The sequence below is a fragment of the Rissa tridactyla genome, chromosome 6, assembly GCF_028500815.1.
Source record: "Rissa tridactyla isolate bRisTri1 chromosome 6, bRisTri1.patW.cur.20221130, whole genome shotgun sequence".
Classification (NCBI taxonomy): Eukaryota; Metazoa; Chordata; class Aves; order Charadriiformes; family Laridae; genus Rissa; species Rissa tridactyla.
In genome coordinates this window covers 9,008,100-9,028,657 of record NC_071471.1, presented here as the reverse complement: position 1 = coordinate 9,028,657, position 20,558 = coordinate 9,008,100, and the positions used below count along the sequence as shown (strand labels likewise).

The 20,558-nt window shown below is 50.2% G+C and overlaps 1 protein-coding gene across 2 annotated transcripts; it reads left to right on the top strand.

Annotated features, from left to right (window-relative positions):
• Nucleotides 1-510: 510 nt before the first annotated feature.
• SCHIP1 (schwannomin interacting protein 1) lies at nucleotides 511-20,428 on the top strand. Of its 2 annotated transcripts, none has more exons than XM_054206832.1 (7): nucleotides 511-843; nucleotides 11,974-12,092; nucleotides 15,254-15,371; nucleotides 16,039-16,236; nucleotides 16,804-16,927; nucleotides 18,300-18,393; nucleotides 19,785-20,428. In XM_054206832.1, the coding sequence occupies exons 1-7, from the start codon at nucleotides 814-816 to the stop codon at nucleotides 19,834-19,836; spliced, it is 735 nt and encodes a 244-aa protein (XP_054062807.1). In that variant the 5' UTR covers nucleotides 511-813; the 3' UTR covers nucleotides 19,837-20,428. The 2 variants fall into 2 exon arrangements, with proteins under 2 accessions (XP_054062807.1, XP_054062806.1); XM_054206831.1 differs by lacking the exon at nucleotides 511-843 and adding an exon at nucleotides 7,864-8,202.
• The last annotated feature ends 130 nt before the right edge of the window (nucleotides 20,429-20,558 follow it).

The window sequence follows — 20,558 nt, the reverse complement described above, 5'->3', positions numbered from 1 at the left end:
GGGGCGAGCGCAAGCATTGCCTCCATCCATCCCTCTGCCCAAAACCAGGTCGCATCCGAGGTTGGAGCCCAGGCCAAGCGGGTGCTATGGCAGAGGGCTCCGCGTTCCCCCTCGCTGCAGGGTGGAGGTATAATTAGCTGGAAATGTAGGGCAGAGCCTTTTCCAGTAAAGATTGCGCTATGTTTCTGCGGCAGAGAGTAAAAGAAAGGTGTCTTTCAGATCTTATTTCGCAGCTCGGGGTCTCGCAGCGTCTCGGGGAGGCGATGCATCCCAGGCTGCGGTCCTTGGAGCCGTGGTCCATCGCCACGCCGGGGCCGGTTCAGCTGCGGAGCGACCCCGTTCCGGCAGATGGAGCCGAGGGGGGCGGGGGCGGGGGTTGGAACTGGGGGGGCTGGAACTGCGGCTGCCGCAGCATCGCCCCGGGGCCGGAGGGGGAGGAACTTCCCAGCCATAGCGCAGTGTCTAGGGGCGGTTATTTGGGTTTTTTCCCCCCCCCCCCCGCTTCCCCGCGGAGGAGCGCGGCTGGCACCAGCCCCGCGCGGAGCCCCCCCGCTCTTTGTGCCGCCGCCGGCGGAGGCGGGACCGGGCTCTCCCCCTCCCCGAGCTCCGCCGGAGCCGCCGCTGCGCAGGCGGAGCAGCGCGGCAGCATCCATCTTACCGGCGGGCGGCTGGCCCGGGCTCCCATCCTCTTCCTCCTCCTTCTTCCCATCCTCCTCCTTCTTCTCCCCATCCTCCTCCTCCTCCTCCTCCTCCCCCGCCGGGGCCGGAGACCCCGCGGGGCGGCTGGGCGGTAGCGGCGGATGATGCACGGAGATGGTACACCAGGAAAACTGCTCCTACCAGGTAAGGGGCGAGCGCGGCCTGGCCCCCACGATCCGAGCTTGGCCCCCCGATCCCAGCCGCCCCCCACGCCCGAGCCGAGCCGCTCCGCCGGCCTCCGCCCCGCCGCCGGCCCCGGGGTGTCGGGGGGTGCGGGCAGCCCGCGTCCGCCTTTTCGGGTTTACACCGTGGTCTCCTGCCCCCGGGGCATCCCGAGGCTCTCAGGGCAGCGGGCTGGAAGCGGCCGTGGCGGGGAGGAGCTGTCTGTTTGCCCGAGGGGCTTTTGTGGTCGCCATGTGAGGCTGGCAGGCGCAGCGGGCGCCGGGGATGCGCTCGCCCGGCGGAGGGCGGGTTGGTCAGGCAGCTGCCTGCGCCCCTGCCTCCTGCCTGCCTGCCCTGATGAAACTGCTCCGTGTAAGTAAGCGAGCTGCGGGTTCGCGGTTCTGGAGCTGCCGTAGGAGAGCGATGGGAATTTTAGAAATAATAGCGTATTTCTCAGTGCTTTCTGTATTTATGTAAGAATGAGAGCTGACCTGCAAGATAATTCTTTTCAGATGCAGTCTCGTCGTGGTTTATGCTGTTCCGCGAAATAATCCATGCAAGAGCTGCGTGGATTGCATGGAATCCATGCAAGAATCATCCAAGGCCAGGCTGGATGGGGCTTTGAGCAACCTGGTCTAGTGGGAGGTGTCCCTGCCCATGGCAGGGGGTTGGAACTGGGTGGTCTTTAAGGTCCCTTCCAACCCAAACTATTCTATGATTCTAACTGGTGATGGGTTTTGGGGTTAGCATTTCCTTCTCTGAGCATCCATCACAGCCCCCCCCGTCCCCTGGGGGGGCCCTGGGGCCTGGCAGCAGCGCTGGGGGAGGCAGCATCAATAACAGCTTTTGCGTCAGGATTATTTTGGTGGGGCAAGTCAGAGCTTGGGGTGGGCTGTTATTGTGGCTTCATTTCCCTGTAAAGAGGGGGTGGGTGCTGTTGGGTGCACCTGCACAGAAAATGGCATGTTTAGGGCTCGATGGTACGGGCAGATTATCAAATGCACAAACGCCTGTCCATCTGCTATGGCGATGCTGAGAAATGCCTTTGCGTACGTGCGGAGGAGTGTGTTTTGCAAAACAGCCAACAGGCATTCCCAGCGGCAGTGCTGGACCCTCGGGAGACGGGGCTTTGCCCAGGACAGTGGCATATCCTCATTTTCTCCACCACCGCATTTAATTTAAACTTCAGTCTGTGTTTTAAGACAAAATGTCTCATATTGCAAAATACATCGTGAAGGGAAAAGATACAAAAGCGTATGTATGTACAGAGAGAGAAGAGTTGAAGAGATTTTTCACTGAATGTTTTCAATCCAGCAAATGCTTCTGGAAATGAATTTCCATTTTTAGCTTCTTTGCAAAAAAAAAAAATCCTGGGTTTTTTTTTTTTCAGCCTCCCTTTTGAGGGGATCTGATTTTTCTGCAGCTCGGAGCCTGTTGCTGTCTAGTGCATTAATAAATGGTGCCATTGTTTCTGCGCAGCGGATGTTTTCCCGGCATACTTGTAGGAACGCAAGGGTTAAAGGTTGCGCATTGTTTCCTGGGTGGAAGCGGGTCCTGCCATGGTGGTGGGCGAGCGATGCCGAGCCGAGCCGATGCCGAGCTGCGGCGCAGGCCTGGCCAGCATCCCTGCATGTTAATGCGCTGGGCTTGCTGCGATGGCAGCGCTGCTGCCGCCTTTTATCTGCTTTAATCTACTTGCTTGTTTATGAATTGGTTCCTCTCCTCCAAACCAATAAATATTAGAGTGAAAACAGCCAGAAAGCATGCAAATCGTAGAAAAAAAAAAAAGTCCAGAGAAACGGTCTTTTCAAATGAAATCTGTTTCAAAACCTTCCTACGACACTGCAAAGATTAGGAGCAGCCCCAGCCCCCTCCCAAACCCATTAACCTAAAGGCCAAGTTTTAATCCTTTTGTGGACGGCAATCCCGGGTTTCGGATCGACTGGAAGCCAGCAATGATAGGATTTTGATGGCTGCTCGGAGTGTCCCAGGGGAGGAGGGTGGCAGCATGTAATTCTGCTCGCCTCCCTCTTCTCGCCCCTTTTTTTGAAGCTGCTAAATAAACTAAAAATAAACCAAATAGAGGAACAAGCCAACGCAGGGGGAAAACTTGAAAATGTGTTTGTTTTGGAGAAATTCAGCAGAAAAACTCTGACATGACCACGTCACGGCTGGCACATGAGCTCCGCGGCAGGGAGGGTGCTGGGGGCAGGGCACAGCGCAGGTGGGTGCTGAGGAAGAGGAGGGTATTCCTGTTGCATGCTGTGCCTTGCCTCCGAAGTCCTGTTTCATACCATAAATGAGCTGGCACTGCTGCTCTCTGAAATTGAGGTGGCCCTAGGTCCTCCTGGGGTTTTGAATGTGGCTAAGTCAGGTCCGTCGTTTGAATTTAAGCCGGGTCCTCCATGGTCAGGACGTCCCAGCGTCTGACATCTTTCCCATGACCACATCCTGGAGGCTGCAGCCACTCTTCCCGCTGTGTATTTTTCTCTTAGTTATTTCTCTTTTCCTATTTCATACCGATTTCTTTTCCTATGCCAAACGTTTCATTTAGGGCTCCATATTGCTCCTACAGTTTTACAAGAGCAATGTCGGCTCTTGCACAGTGGGTCTACGTTTTGTGAGGTCCCGAGCTCCTGCAGTATAAAAGGCCAGCGTGCAAATCCGGGCCTTAGCATGGAAATAAAGGTTTTATTCTAGTGTGTGTATTAGCAGTGCTTTACTGGCCTGCAGCCTTAGCTAATGTTTCAGTTCGCTTTGTAAATGTGTATTTCCAGCATTGCCTGGTAGGTCCACCTTTGCATGGAGCAAAACAGGACTCTTCAGGGTGTTGCCGCCTTCCTCTGTGTGTCTTTGCCACCGCTGTATGAGTGGGTAATACGTCTGGATTTACATCGTCTCCTTGGGTTGATTTCTAATGCGTCTCTAAAAGTGGAAAAACCCCTCGGCACCCGTAGCCCCAGCCTAAGGCAGGAGACTCCAAACAGGCAGTTGCCCGTGGGAACCGGTTTTGGCTCTGTGCGCTGGCATCAGTCACGGTCTGAGCTATCTGCTGGCGGGAGGGTCTCTCGGGAGATGTTACCAGGCTTTACACAGGCAAAGAAAATTTAAAAAAAAAAAAAAAAATCTGATGTGAAAAATGAGATTTTTATTTGCTGAGAAATAATTTCTTTGGCGGGTTGGGGTGTGTGGAGCATCCTGCTCGGCCCCGTGTGTTCTCCTGGGACCTGGTCTGGGTGCGTGCATCAGCCTTGACTCTCTGCCGCTCTGGTGATGCCAGGTTTGTGCGTGTCTCTCCGGGGGGGCTGGTTGGAAAGAGCCCTGCAGTGGGGAGGTGCTGGTGTCGCTGTGGGTCAGGCTGGCTGCCCAGGGCATGGACCAGGCAAGGCTGGGTGGCCCCCACCGCTCCCAGGTCCCCACCAAGCACCAAACCATAAAAGTTGGGCAATAAAAATCACAAGCTTAAAATATGAAGGGCTCATTAAAAAAAAAAAAATTTTTTTTATTAGGTTTCTTTTGTTTGATATCTTCAGGGTTTTGTAGGCTTTCGTGGCATGTAAAAATACCAGGCTGTCATCATCTTTTTCATTAAAGCGAATACAGATTCTCGTGGCAGAATATAACCTCAAGAGACGGGCCTTGGAGAAAACCTCAAATGCCACGAAACCCAGCGTGGAGCGCTGGCAGAGCCGGAGAGCTGCTGGCCTGTGGCTGGAGGGACGCTGCAGAGTGGTACAGCAGAGGACCCACAGTTGATGTGGCCGAGCACGCTGACCCTGCATCCCAAGCCACTTACAATAAAATAAAATAAAGCCTGCATTTTAGACAGCTGAGGCTGAAGGCCTTCTTGTTTAGGCAGAGGTAGAAAAGAAAGAGCTCTGCGAACTAGATGGAAAGCATTTGGAGCGCAAAAACTCAGGGAAGCATCATTGAGGGGAGGGCATGGTCCATCTCATCCCTAAATTTCCAGTGACTTGTAAGTGCCTTGTACCGCCGCTCTGCACTGGAAGGATGCTGTGCTTTGGAGGGACTGTCTGAAGAGGTTTCTTCCAAACTTTACAATAAAATAAACGTTTTGCGAAGTAGTTCTGGCAACTTGAGATTTCTGTGAATCTGGAAGCCACCTCCGTATGCTGGCCCGAGCGCCCCATGGCCACGAACGCCGGTTTCACAGGGAGGGTGCTTGGCGTGCTTTCATTGAACTTTGCTGGGAATTTAGGGGGTTTTATCCACTAATTTGGTAACCGGCGGTGTGTGGGAGCTGATCCCCAACAGAAAGGGGACGGTGGTGGTTTCCTCCCCCAGTGGAGGATGCTCCAACAGCATTGAGGGTTTTTTCATTGATTCAAGCAAGCGTTACGTACGCACAGTAGAGTTAAATTTAGCTGTTTGGTTGTCCATACGCAGGCATGTTTAAAGCACACAAAACTTGATGTGTCCTATTTCCTCGCCTTGCATAAGGACAACTCGAGCACTGTCATCCCCGGCCGGTGTGTTCCCCGCGGCGCTGGGTCCGTGGCCCCGTGCTCCCACACATCTGACCTGCTCCAGATACGCCCGTTCTCAGCTTTCCCTTCGTGCTATAAAAAGCAAACTGGACTGAGGTGGCCATGGCCACCTCTCCCCCCCTCCCCCCGCCAGCGTTGCCGTGGGCTGCTGGAGAAGCCGTGGCTGTGGCCATGGAGGCCGGTTTCCTTCTGATGCAGTCTGGCGTGCTAGTCCTTGGCTGGTGATGCCAACGTGGAGCGTACCTGACGGTGTCGCCCCTGACATTGCCTTTTTTTGTTTGTTTAAACCCAGTAGCTGGGGGTGGGGGTGTGGGGGGGGGTGTTTCAAGCAGAGGCCGGTTGCCAGAGGGACGGTCACGGGAGTTTGTTGGGCTGCCCAGTGCAGGCAGCCCTGCTGCCCGTCTGCCCGCGGTGGCTTTTTGCATCGGGTGGGGAAGGAGACAAACACCAAAGGGTTTGGTCCCTGCACTGAGACAATCACAAAATTCATTCGTCTTGTGTTTTTGATATCCAGGGTTTAAATTGGCCATTCCTCTGCTAGTGGGGAGATGCCCCTCCCAGGAGTGCAGGGCCAGGTCTGGTCCTGGTCACCGAGCAGGGCACCCAAATCTGCCCCCAGCAATGGTTATGGGGGTGCAGGGGCTCCCGGCCGTGCTTCTTAACCTCGTTTGGTTTTCTCCTGTTGCGTTGGACGAGGCGGCTGCTGGAAGCGGGGCTTTCACTGGAGGCTGAGACCAGCTCTGTGGGATCTCCTCAGGGGTTGCGTCTCCGTGAGGCTGGTCCTGGAGCATCCCGTCTCGGAGGGCAGGGCAGAGGTGAGCTGGCCTGAAACCTGAAACGGGGGATAAACCATTTTTTTAAATGTAGGTGAAAAGCGCTAAAAATATTTTCGATAAACTGTGTCACTTCCTTCCCTTAGGGCTGACTTTGATGTCAGTTTGCGGAGGGATGGGAGTTCACGCAGCATCCTTCCCCCTGCGCGTTGGGTACTACGGGCGCAGCGGGACCGGGCCGGGCTCCCCAGCTCAGCCCAGGAACGGGTCTGGGGACATCCCCCTCTGACAACGGAGGGCAGGGTGATGCGGGAGCTTGTCCCAAATTGGGGCAGGGGGGGGAGTATGTGACAAATTGCAAGCTCAGCCCCCAGCCCAGTCCTCCTGGCTACCACATCCTTCCTCTTGGGCTGTGAGATTTATTATTTATTATTTTTTCAGATTTATTGTGTCAGGATCCATCCCCACGGCCAGGAGAGGAAGTTAATTTAGCAACAGCAGGAAAGGACACAATGAGTCAGTGGTGGAGGGGAACTAAAAATAATTAAATATCCAGAGAATGACTTTGTTTCATTTGGGAATTGCAGTTACAAAGCAGTGTTGTGGGACAAGAATGGAATTGAACAGTCCTGCTTATTATTACTGTTTTTTCCTGAAATTTCAGAGTAGAGTAATGCCGTGATGCGTGGTTCGTATGTCGTTAGAGCTGGTGATCTAACTAGAATACGCATTTTGGGTGAAATGATGTCAACATGACTTGGATATGTCATTTAAACATGTAAACTTTGGAGGGTTGTTAAAATTACTCATCTGGCATGCAGCGTGGTTGTGTGGCACCAGAAATCAGTACTTTTGTTGCTGCTGCGCCACGTTTTGAGGATCACTGAGAAATTGTGGCATCAATTCCACCTTTCTAAGTATTCCCTATAGAAATGCCAGCCTCGAGCGCGTGATCTCTGCCTCTCCCTGCCCACCCGCGGCTGATCCGGAGCGAACATCGCACACCGTGATGGGTGAGACGGAGGTGGGATCTCAGCAGGGACCGAGCAGGATTTGCGCGAGGTCGGGGAGCAGCAGCCGTGCCTGGGAAGCCTGAGTCTCCAGGCAGGACTGCTGGAGGCACGAGCTGGAGCTGTAAGCGGTGCAGGTTTGGGGGCTGCAGAGCCCCCCGGGAGCCAGGTCTGGGGTGCTTGGCCACCCCTGAGCAGGGATGAGACATTGCAGGTGTCCCAAGGCTCTGCAAGCCCACAAGGCAGGCGGCAGGTTAAGGCTGAACGCCTTTTTGAGCTCTTGGTTAATTCCTAGAAACTTTTTTTTGTACCTTAAAAGGCTGGTTTAGCCAAGAAATAGCCCCCTTGGGTCGTCCTGGTGTTTTTTGTCTAAAGAGTGGGAAAAAAACCTTCATCTTGTGGTTGACGTTGCCGTGACTGCCCATCCTCGTGCGAGGGCTGAGGGTGCTCCGGCTCGGCCTGGGTTCACTGCCGCGGCCGTGGGCAACTCCTCCGACCCCCGGAATTTCATTAGGATAACTTCCACGGGGAAAACCCTGTGAGAAAGCCCCTTCCTCCTGCCTGCTGTAGCCGTGACTACCCCGCCAGGCTTGGATTTTGAAATCAGATACCGGGTTTTTTCCTGCCCTTGTGTAGCCGGTGAGGGCTCGGGGCTATTTTTATCCGGCGCTGGCAGTGGCTGGAGGAGGACGCGGCTTCCCTGGCCGGCTCAGCCCTCGCCTCCCTCTCATCAGCTGGCCGAGGCTCCGGCGCTGCTGTTGACTTTATTAGGGAAAAGCAAGGTGCTCCGGAGCGGGCAGGAGGCGAGAGGGGCCGGGGAGGCATCCCGGGCAGGGGACGGTGGGCTGCTGCAGGTCTCGGCTCTGGGGACGAGCGTTTGGTCCCATGGTGCCGATTGAAGAGCGGAGGAAAGACTGAGATGCCCCGGGGGGAGCGTTTCACCGGCCACGTGAGGACCCGGGAGCGAAGGAGATGAGTCGGGAGGGTGATGGCATGGGTGACGTCATCAGGAAAGCAGCCGCGCCGGCCGGGGAGGGGAGTTATAAAAAGGTAAGGGACAAAAAGGAGCCTTTTGTCTGCCAACAGTCGCCCTCTTGGCAGGAGGGGACTGGGCGAAACGCTGCCCAACACCCTCCCAGGGCGCTGCGTTTCAGGTGCCGGAGCAGGGGAGCGCTTGATAGCGTTTAATGCACTGATGCGGGGCAGCAAACCTTCCTCCCTCTGTGTTTCCGTGTCACTTTATGGTAAAGAAAATGTAAAGAGATGTTTCCAAACGCATTCTCCTACCCCGAGACCCCTGGGTTTTAAGGCAGTTTGCCACGTGGCTTGAGATACGCAAGTTTGACTTGGTTTTTGAAGAAAAAGGAGATAAAAACAAATGCTCTGTGGTTACAATTTGTGCTTGTAAATCCAAGAATAGCCCTTGTACTTGACGGCGATAAAGTAAGGCACTGCCTATGGGTCTGGAACTTTAAATATAGTAATTGTCCGTGGCTGGTAATGACAGAGCCTGGCAAAAATAGCCTCGGTGGCCTGGCCGTGTCCCGGGCTGTGTACCCTGTTTGGTGCCGGTGGATGGTTCCAGCATCCAGCCTCCACTGGCCTCACCGCGTTTTAACCCCTCGCATCGCAGTGGCACTGCAGGGTCCTGCTGAAGTGTTGCTGGCACCCCTTAATCTGTAATTCACTGTGTAATTAGCCTCTTCCCTCTTCAAACAGGCAGCGCCTTAGCAAAGCTTGCCTGGTATTTGGTCGGGCTTTGGTCTCCATCAGTACGACTCCAGAAGATATTAGGAGTTATTAGCTCCGTTATTAGGAGCTGGCTGCTCTACCCAAGGTAGGGGGGGTCTCATCTCAGAGCATGATGAGGAGCATAGCAAATGGCTGCTATACCTCAACGCTGAATAGATCTGTAAGCAATTTTATGTGCTGTTTCAGGTGATGTCTGTAAGGAGTAAAGGCTGCTAGTACGGGTGCCTGTATGCTAAATAGTATGGAGTGTACGTGGTAAAAAGAGCAGTCCAGCTACTACTTCTTGAGTGATATAAATAACACAGTATGGACTTTGCTCATTTTCCCAGAAAACAGCAGAAATCTTGTGCCCACTACCATGAGCATCTGTTCTCCATCCAGCCTCGGGTCGGTTGGGGATGGCGCCCAGCATCAGCGGTACCTCCGTGTATCCCCAGGCATGGGACTGTGTGGGGAGAAGGCGTACATTGGATAAATTCAGGCTCTGAATTACCCCAAAAATGGAGGGTTTTTTGGTGCGAGGGACGGCACGTGTCGGAGGCGGGTGGTGAAGAGCACAAACGGTCGTGTATGATCTGCAAACACCGGCGAGGTGATTGCAATAGGTTTATAAACAGCAATAATTACAGCGGGCGACGGGGATGGGAAACGGTTGAACCTCTTCTGGCAATCTGCCTTTCCTGGGATGGTTGGGTAAAGCATTTGACATGTAGGCGGTCACAGCCAGACCCCGGCATTGTGTTTTCATTCGTGTACTTAAACAAAGGTAGCTACTGACCTTCCGAATTGGAAGGTCAACAGTAAGAAGGAAAACATCCGCCCAAAACTGTTTGGCCTTAAAAGCAAAAAGCAGCCTTTTGTTTAAAATAATCGTCTGAACCAGACTTCAGCTCTACGGACCCCTGAAATACAGGCGTTTTTTGATCTGGTGCCAAAATACACATTTGAAAACATGGGTTTATGTTTTTCTTGCTAGTGCTTTTGCATTTTGAGTATTTGATCCATTACTTTTTATATACCAAGTAAGTATATTTGATAATCAAAAAAACACTTGCAATTTTCCTTCTCAATTTATAGTTTTCAATACCCAGCTCAGGACGTATACTGCAGCTGTTGGGTAATTTATCTAGAGCCTAAAGTCCAGTTCCCTTAGGTATATTCTATTTCTTAGTAACTGTTCCCTATTTTATAATAACAAATAGGACTCTTGATTTCTTTATGGTCATTAGCCTGTGTCTGGCTTATAAAACGGGATATTCTGAGCTCAGTCCTGGGAGCACTGTTATTTAGTATCCTCAGTAATGACCTGGTGGAGAAAACAAATTGCACATTGAGTAAATGTACAGATGTCAAACCGGGAGCAGTTGGGTCTCGGTGGGAAATGGAGCAAAATTAAAAAAGATCTGGAGAGACAGCCCCATCTGAAAGGGGTAAATATGTGGAAGTGTGCCTGTATCTATGTGTATTTTAATGCAAAGAAGAGCAGATTTCAGCACACAGAGAGTAGGCAGATGTGCTGCGGGGGGAGGGAGCCATCCGGGCTGGCCAGGGTGCGCTGTCCCGGCTGGGCAGGAGGACGTGGAGATGTACTTTGGGCTCCTGATTTCTGTTGGAACGCAAGGAAAATCAGAAGTAGATGGGAAGATGTGGGACAGGATCAGCTGAGTTGGAAAAAACGGGGAGGCTAAGTATCCCTGACTCCATGAAATATTGATGCACTGAGGGATGCGGCTGGTGCTCACGGGGGAGACGCCAACGTGCATCATGAGATGGACACCGTGAGGAACCTGCACAGGCAGCCCTGTCTCTGCTTTCAGACCACTAAAAACAATATTTCTCACTCATTTTGACTTATTTTTTTCACTGTGCTGCCTTCACCAGCAGGGCTGGCAATTTTTTCTTCTCAGTCTAGCTGCCTCCATGTGATTGAGGCATCAGTTATTGAAACGTGAAAAAACAAAGCAGAAAAACGTAGCTGGGTGGTCCGGGTAGAACTTCAGAAGCCAGGAGCTGAACCCAAAAACTCAATAGTGCTTTATGCCGTGGGGGTTATTTTTAATATTTTAAATAAAAGAAGTTACGTTACGAATGAAGTATGTATTTTGGTAAGGGACTGACAATATAATGGGCAGTGTGATAATGTTATGTATGTAGTCAGCACTGGAGTTGGAATTAAATTGTTAGCTATTTTAAGTTAATAATTTGCATTTTGTTACATTTCATTTCCTTGCATCAAAAAAAGGTGCTTTATTTTTACTTAGGTGAAATATGGGAAGCGCAGTTATATTAATTAACACCGTGGAGGCAGCCCGTGCTTGCCTGCTATGTTTTCTTTTGTTGTGTATTCTTGATTGAGTATTATGTGTTATTTTAAAATTAAATGTTTGTGGGCTTCAGAATGTTCCTTCTATCAATAACTTGCCGCCTTGTATGAATTTGTAGTCAGCGTTGGCACATAATCTGTTAGTGACAGACACGGGGATAGTACTGGTACTAATTTTTAATGTAGATCTGTGATTTTCATTTATTGCACATTGGTTACAATGTCATCTCCATAGTCATTGATCGGTGATTAACTTCAAACCACTTTGTAGCTTGCCCTTATTCAAAAAAGCATATATGTATAAAAATACATTTGTTAAACCGTGGATAATTTGAATAATCTGATAATGAATAATTTGATAATGGATAATCTCTAAGCACGTTGGCAGAAGAAGGATTGTGTGGTTTTGGAGGCTGCTCAGGGAAGTGGAAGACGCTACTGGTGCAAGCGTGGCCTTGGTGGCTTATATATTTTTTATATATATATATATATATATATGTATAAGGTATGTATCAGAAGTATACATTAGGTGTATGTGTATATAGATATATATCTATTGATATGTGGAGAGAGATGTAGATGAGCTTTTCTGTTGGGATGGGCTATGTGTCCCACCCAAGCGTTGGAGACAGCTTGGGGGATGTTGGGAATCATGAGCATGGCGGTGGGGCTGGTGGGACAACTCTTCTTCCTGCGCGCTGGCGTGACCGGCAGCTTCATCTCTTCTTGTCGCCCTTCCCTTTCAGGCCCAGAAGAATGAGCGGGAATCCATCAGGCAGAAGTTGGCTCTGGGCAGTTTCTTTGACGATGGCCCGGGACTTTACACCAGCTGCAGCAAGAGCGGCAAGCCGAGCCTCTCCTCCCGGTAAGCCAGGGGGCCTCGCAGCCCAAAACCTCTCTGGAGGCTGAAAAGCGTGAGATGCCTCCAGTGGGGCATCCTGAGACCTGCCCTTCAGAGGGTCCCTCAGTTTTTGCTTGCAACCGTATTCTTGACTTTTCCTTGTTTTAGAGCAACGTCTTATGCTCCAAACGCAATAGTTGTCTGTTATGTAACTAATTGTAAATAATATGCTAAAATACTAGGTTAAAACTGTATAGAAGAGATATTTGGATGCTCAGAGGATAAAGCAATGATGAATTTTCCTGAGGTAGGTTTCCTTTTGGTTTGCATTTAGGATCTCTGCCCTGAAGTGAGCATTGCTTTTGAGTTGGGCGGACCGAGAACGGTGGTGAATGCACAACTGGAGTTATTGTCAGGAAAACAGTTGATTTTTTTAATTTTTTTTCCCCAAAGGAGTTCTTTAAGTTGAGTTGCAAAATACTGAGGATTTTCACGTCCGAATGCCTGGTTTAATGCCAGACGTGTGTGTCCAAAGCAGGGCAAGGCTCGAGGATGGTCCCACGGTGCCACCAGTCCTGTGCCAGGCAGCGTGGTGGTGATGGTTGGTGAAAAAACACAGGTTTGTGAAAGCGCATCTTCCTTGGGTGGCTGAGGAGGTGGCAGCCCGTTGGAAAGAGATCTGATGCTGATAGCTAGCCCTGGAGACAGCAGGGCAGTGGAGAGCAATTAATCTCAAGCACAGAAAGCACCAGAGAATGGAAAAAATGAGCTTTAGCATGGCTCCCTGCCTCCCCCCAACATCTGCATCCTCCGCACAGGCCCTGCTGGCTGGACACGGCTGCATCCCTGGGGCTGGCACATTGCGTAGCATGGATACCTCACTTATTCTGATTTTTTAAATATCTACATCAAATATACTCCAAAAAGGCTTGTTTATATTCAGCTGCCGGGGAGTAACCCATGGCACTTGGAAAGGATTGAGCGCCTCCCACGTTGGGAGTGAAGATCTACCTGTTGCCATGGTGTGGGAGAAGAAAAAAGTCTGAGAGAGGCATAAAGCCAGGAGGAATACTGTTATTACACCAGAGAGGTACAATTGTGAAATTAAATTGAACTGCGAGTCATTTGAAAGGGAAAACAGTTTTTCTCTGTGTAGTTACAGCTAAACCAGGAGCTGCTATCTTGTAATTATAGCACGGGTCTAATTAATGCTGCACGGCAGGGTTTGGCAGCTGTGCCACGAGAAATTACCAGCTGTACCTGGACGATTTGGCGTTTCATTAATATTTATCGTTCAGGCAAAGCATTAGTATTGCACGCTGCCTGTTACAGGACCTACAGGAACCTTTGGGGGACCGTTGCTCTCGTTGAGAACTGTGCTTGCATACGAAATTAAAGAGCATGAATTGCTGGGTTTCAGGCGTTGGGGTCATGCTCTCGAAAGGCAAGTGAGTCATAGACCCACGTTTTACGCTTGCTCTGCCCTTTCTGTGCAATGCAATTTGAAGCTGAGCCAAGGGTGCATTCTGCTGCCCGGCCTGGGTACCCGCATCTGTCCACCAAGGCTTAAAATCTTGTGTAGAATTATGGAATAGAATCATAGAATGGTTTGGGTTGGAAGGGACCTTCCAAGGCCATCTAGTCCGAGGCCCCTGCCATGAGCAGGGACATCTTCAGCTAGATCAGGTTGCCCAGAGCCCCGTCCAACCTCAAAGTTTCCAGGGATGGGGCATCTACCACCACTCTGGGCAACCTGGGCCAGTATTTCATCACCCTCATTGTAAAAAAAATTCAATTATTAATGCTATCTGTTTTATGGTAATGGTGAATAAGAAATTCCACGAAAATAAATGGAAAATAAGGGTTTGCTTTGTGTAAGTACCAATATAAGCCCCCCGCCACGTTGAGAATGAGGAATAACAGGCAGCAGAATGTATGGGGGGGCTTGCCCCATCTTCAGCAGGTAGTAATGGGGTAGGGTGCACCAAGAAGACTGATAGAGGTGACCCCCAAAGTCTCTAGTTTCTGGGGCTGATTTTTAATGAATTTGGAAGATGTGCAAGGAGAGCAGAATTTGTGGGAGACAAATGGGCCTGACTCTGGTGTCAGTTGGGTGAATTCTTCTGGAGATCCCGGGCTTGGCTGGTGGCTGCAGAGCTGCTCCGCAATGTGAACATCAGTGGAGCCTTTCACAGACACCCTTTTGTCCAAAAAATCCATTCCATTGTTTGCTCTTGGAGGCTGGTCTGAGCAGAGAGAGCCATGGGGTCCACCTGGAGCTTGGTGTGCCATGCTCTTCTGCGGGCATCAGCCGGCACCCATAAAACGTGTGTTATCTGCTGATGACCTGCTCTGCAGTGGCTTTGGGGGATAACTGTCGTTGTAGCCAAAGCCGGGATGCTCTCAGCTGGAGAAGTGCTTTTCCCTCTCTCAGCCTGTGCTGGGATGCCCCTGCCCTGAGCCACCATGGAGAAAATCATTCCTGGGAAGGTGAATTTGGGTGGTCTTAACCTGTCCAAATTGGGCGATGGTGTGGAGAGTCCAGAAAACACAGTAACCATCTCTTGCTGTACAGTAGCGCCTCTTGGCCACAAACAGCCTTATTAACCTTCTGAACAAGTAGTTTCGATCGTGAACACGTTACTTTATATAGTACAATAATAAATTATTTATATTATTTATATAGAAAATATACTTTATATATTTATATATAATATAATTTTATATATTCCATGTATACTTTATATATAATATTTTTATTTGATGTAATAATACAGCCACCCGTGATGACAAAAGCTCTGCAGTATCTTGGCAATTCTGAAGTTCATCAATAGATGGTGGTAGAAGCATTGTCATCATCCGGCCACTGTGTTCCCAGTCCCACATGTAACTGCCGCTCGGAAACGGCAGCACGGGGCAGCCCTGGGAGCTTACCCATGCCCTGCTGCTGCGAGCTGGTGGTCCTGGCTCGGCTTTTGGCTGGGGGGTGACATTCTTCTTGGAAAAAAGTGAAAGTGGTTATATTTTCCTGAGGCCAATACAACATCAGGACAACAGCATCCTTTCAAAAGGTGAACAACTCGCTGCTGACAGCGCTCCAGCGTCTTGTCCACGCAGCCCATCGGCGCGGCGGGAAAAGCTGGCGCAAGAGGGCCAAGGTGTCACCTCTCCCTTTGCCCCCGCAGATTACAAAGTGGGATGAACCTGCAGATTTGCTTCGTGAACGACAGCGGCAGCGACAAGGATAGCGACGCCGATGACAGCAAGACAGAAACCAGCCTGGATACGCCGTTGTCGCCCATGGTAGGTCCGAGAACCCATCCCACAGAGGCTCTGGAGCATGGAAACCATGAGACCATCCGTAATGGAAGCTGATAAAGAGCTGATCCTATTAAAACAGCGGTGCTAAACCCCAGAGCAGCAGGTTCAGCCATCAATAAAAGAAATGCGAGATCCTAAGGGGCAGATAGCAAATTGCCCCTGGCTTGCACAGAGCTGCTGTAGAGCAGATGCCTTCATGTGAAGGTGTTCCTCCTTCCTTCCTTCCTTCCTCCCTTTCTTTTTGGCTCTGATAATTATCAGGGCAGTAATGGATATGACGCAGTATCAGCTCCCACCAGCTTTCCTCTCCTTTCTTTTCCTTTGTGAATACAACACCACAGCCCCCGATGTTTTCCTCCAGCTTAACCAGCCTGTCCCTTCAACACCTATTGATCTGGTTGGCTCCTCTTTCCGTTTGAAGTGCTCGAGTTGCTATTAATAGTCAAGGGGGCCTACCTGGGAACTACTCTGATTTTTAAAGGTAGACTTGTGGATTAAAGTAAAAAAAAATATCTGTGCTTTTCGCCTTTTCTGTAGAAATGATGCCACTTGTAAGTGTACAGCAAACTTGTAAGCTGACAGCAAACTTCTTTGCTGTGGCACAGTTGGGGCAACGGGCCTGTAAACAGCTGCATGTCTGCTTCCCTAGAGCAAGCAGAGCTCGTCCTACTCCGACAGAGACACGACGGAGGAAGAGTCGGAGTCCCTCGATGACATGGACTTCCTCACCAGGCAAAAGAAACTCCAAGCTGAAGCCAAAATGGCCTTGGCTATGGCGAAGCCCATGGCCAAAATGCAGGTCGAGGTGGAAAAGCAGAACAGGAAGAAATCGCCAGTAGCGGATCTTGTAAGTGGGGGCCGTGGGACGGCATGGAAGGGGGGTAACACCAGCTCTTTTGCTGTTTGCTTTTGCTTGTTAAGACACGTACAGCAGCCGTCAGTCCTTGCTCACGGTGCTTGTAGAGATGCAGAGGAGCAGTGGAGATAGGGACTGTCAGTCAGGAGTTGAAGGGTTGACATAGCTTATCTCATCAGGGCGTTAGGGGATGCAGGGAATGAGATGATGAAGTGTGAAGGTTCTTACTGCCTTGAGGCTAGCATGGTGCTGCTCACCCTCTAAGGTGCAGTCTGCTCAGCACATCCCATCCCATCGCATCCCATCCCAACCTGGAGCACTCCTGCCTTGGTCCAATGCTGCTCGCCGTAGCCCTCGCCTCCCCTTGCATCGTTCCACCACTGTTCCTGGTAGATCTGAAGACCTGGGTCAAACGTTGTGTAGATGTTTTAGCTTGTTTTGGTACTCTCAGTGCTGTCCTTGATGCAGGCTTGCGAGAGGGGGACGCCTGCAAGGCAAACTGCTCAGGAATAGAAGTAATTCGAAGAAAACAGTACAAAATTGAACATTTCTTTTCAGCTGCCACATATGCCTCATATAAGTGAATGCCTGATGAAGAGAAGTTTAAAACCCACTGATCTAAGAGACATGACTATCGGGCAGCTACAAGTGATAGTCAATGATCTCCACTCACAGATAGAAAGTAAGTGACACTTGTTTAATTATTCTTTGGTATGCCCCATTTAATTAAGAACAGTTCTCCAGGATACACATAGAAACATTGATAAATGTCGTATTAGACATGAATATATGGAAGAGACACACCACAGAAGCTGGAGATGGAGTTGCCTCCAGATTTGGCTCTTTCAACCTTCTTCTTTCCTTTTTCCAGTTTCTCCTAAAGCCCTCACTTGGCTCCATGAGAGGGGAGGGCTGTAGCATTGTGCCAGCACCTAATGGTCCACTTGTAACTCAAAACCTAGTGGGGTAAAAATAGTCTTGGGAAGTCTGCCTTTCCTGGAAGCACCTGCCACTCGTGGCTTTATGGCTGCATCTTCATGTGATGCTATGCCACAGCATCAAAAACATCTGTAAGCGCAGAAACCCTCCGGTTTAGCAGATGTCCCAGGGTAAATCCATTCCCTAGTTAACACGATGCTGTGCTGGCTACAGCCCCTTAACGCATTTTATGGGTCCTTGCGTTTGCCCACAGGGGCAGTACTACACCACCTCACCTCTGCTCTCTCCAAAAGATCCAGGGGTTTATTTCCCCAAGGGATCTCCATCTTCCAAGTAATTAATTAATTCATTAACCATTTTAAGGTAGACTTCTCTAGTGGCCGTAGGTCAAAAGAAGGTTGGTTGGGTGCTGCTGTGCTGCTCCTTTCCCACCTGTGTTGGTTAATTGGCATCCCCTCTGGAAGCAGCCCTTCTGAGGATGCGGAGCTGCGCCGTTGAGTCGTGATTTGTTATTTTGTGCTGCAAAGGCACCAAAAAAAAAAAAGCCAACGCTCGTTAATTAATGTTACTTTAGAAAGCGCCCCAAGTATGGGAGCATGAGCGTTAATGTTGTTAACACCGGGCTTGTGTCCCAAACTGAAGAGGCGTTAAACCAGTATTTAAGCAGTCTAAACGCCAGCGCTGGCAGTGAGTGATGGGCAGGTAGAGCCTTTGGGGGAGTCTGGGCCGGCAGATCAATTTTTCACATGGTCCTTTTCGTTTTCTTCTTCTTCCCCACTCTTTGACACAGCCCCAAGCAAGAATCCAGTGTCACAAACATCCCTCTTGAGCAGAGGGACTGGCTTGGCCAGTGTCCCCAGAGCAGGGCGGGTGGGCACACTGAGAAATTCATCTTTGTTTTTGCTGCTGCATTAAGCTATTTCAGGGGAGGAACTGCTTGCATGCAGCAGCAAGGGGCTTACAGTGTATCCTAGAAAATGTGCATCCTTTGGGGAGGTCCCTTCTGGTTCTGCACACCAGCTTAAATGTAATGCAGCGGGGAAGGATGATGTACGGGTCCCAGCCCAGGGTTCCTCAGGACATCCCAAACTCACCCCCTTTCTCCCCGGCACCAGGCTTGAACGAGGAGTTGGTGCAGCTGCTGCTCATTCGGGACGAGCTGCACACGGAGCAGGACGCCATGCTGGTGGACATCGAGGACCTGACCAGGTGAAGGAGGTTCCTCGGGGTATTTTCTCTCTCCTCGCAGGTCCCCAGCTCACCATCAGCAGCGCGTAGGGGTTTTCTTTTAGCAGAATTTCAGTTCTGAAGCTTTTGCCATCAAAGGTAAGGGCTGGGCAGGACGCTGCTCTCTCCTCCAAAACAAGAGATCAAGGCACTTGGGTTCTGGAGACTGTCAGCAGCTTTTAAGAGCTCCCCAAACACATGCGCTTGAATTGGTGTTTCCCTTTCTGAAGTCTGAAAAGAGCATGGGAAGGAGCAATGCTGCAAAACCCTCGTGCATCTAAGGAAAATCCCAGCAGCTCCCCGTGTCCCTCACCCCTCTCACTGGGGTGAGCGACAGCAGGTCTGCCTCCACCGTCAGGAGGACTTGGCCAACGGGAGCATTTCAGAGTCTCTTAAATATTAATGTCCAATAGCCGATAAAACAGAAAGCCTTGCAAAATATAGGCAGGTTTCCTAAAGGACTCCATCTCCTGGGGAGCAAGGCTTAAGAGGCGTTTTCCTTTGAGATCCTTCATGATGTGCTGCAGAAACACAGAGGAGTATTGAAAGCTGAAAAAGGTGATGCTGGTTATTGTCAGTGCACGAGGGCTGGGGTTTCAGAACTGAAGCAATAAGCTTGCAAAAAAAAAAAAAAAAAAGCCTAAACTTGTTGCTATTTTAAAACACCGTGGTGCTGCATAGCAGCTGGTTGAGATTTGACGGTGCTCTGCCCGGAAAAAGTTTCCGCCAGCTGGGGTGGCCGCGAGGGATTTGGGGAGTGGCTCTTGTGCTGCCCAGGGGATGGTGACCCCAGGGACAAGGAGGCAGGTTGTCACTTCTGGGTCTAGCGAGACACCGTCGTTGCTTCCCTTAAGGAAGAGCAAGTGATGAAAGGGGGGGGCGTTTGGAATGGGGAGAGAACTGGGTCAAACAAACGACAACGACACCACACATCTGTTTGTCCTTCTGTGGTTCAAGAAAGGCTTTGCTTCCTAAATGCAATTAATGACAGTTCAGTAAATGAAATTTATTGGGAAGCTGGTCAGGATGGTGGCGGCTTTGGTGCATGGTGGGGGGCACCGCCTGTCCCCATCCCGGCATTGTTCGGGGCCATCCCTGCAGGAGGGGAGGAGATGATCCCAGCTGACCCAAAACCGCTCCAGAGAAGGATTTCCTCTCCCCTTCGCCCACCTCCTGGTTCCCTCCCACCGGGAAGGAGCCTGGGCAGAGACCGCACATCCCTCGCCCGGTGCTTATTTTTTCCTCTGGGAAATGCTGGTTTTGGTCGGCTGCCAGAGCGGCGCGGATGCTGGCTTGGAGCACAGCCCTGCCTGTGGTTTGGGTTTCCTCCTCCTCCCGGCCCAGCCACTGACGCGGCTTCTTTCCTCCCCCAGACACGCCGAAAGTCAGCAGAAGCACATGGCAGAGAAGATGCCAGCAAAATGAACCCCGGAGCCCCGGGAGCAGAGCTCGAGCGAGGCTTCATTTTGCTTCTGTGTGTGTCCAAGCGCTGATGTCCACGGTGGCGCACAAGAAAACCAGTGTTAGTCATTGACCATGTCTGAAGCTTTATGTCCGGTGATTGGCCTCTGCTTCTTAATTTATTTTAATTTTTTTACTCGTGCCACTAAATATCAGGCATTTTAATAATATTATTACAAAAAAATGTACAGTACTTATAACATTATAAATCATGGGTGAGAAGAGAGGGTAGTTTAACTTTATTTTTGTTTGTTTAGAGATTTTCAGTTGAACGATATTTTACCATTGACTACTTTTTTATTCTTCACTGTAGTTTTAAAATAAAGAAACTGTACTTGACGGTGCTATACAAGTCAAAAAAATACATGCCTGCCTCGTAGTGAAGTTGTAGCTTTCAGTAATATGTATATTTTAATCAGTTTTCAACATTTTGTGAATGTTGACTACCTGACATTCATTTTTAGATGTGCTATTAACATTCGGTTGGATTCAGAGAGTTACCTTGAAAGTTTTATGTATAAATATGTAAAATAAAAATTTAAAAAATTGTTTCATATGATACGTCTTTTTGTTGCCTAGTGGTTGACTTTGGTGATGCACCAGTAATGTATTCCTCCAACTAAATGTGCAATTTCTAATTTGTCATCACCAGAAAGAGCCTTTTTTTTTTTTTTTTTTTTTTTTTT

Bases quoted from the DNA above. Each gene is read 5' to 3' on its own strand.
- SCHIP1 (XM_054206831.1), top strand. From the start codon at position 8,125: ATGAGTCGGGAGGGTGATGGCATGGGTGACGTCATCAGGAAAGCAGCC. The intron at 8,203-11,973 runs GTAAGGGACAAA...CTTCCCTTTCAG, and splicing joins GGGAGGGGAGTTATAAAAAG to GCCCAGAAGAATGAGCGGGA. The intron at 18,394-19,784 runs GTGAAGGAGGTT...TTCCTCCCCCAG, and splicing joins GACATCGAGGACCTGACCAG to ACACGCCGAAAGTCAGCAGA.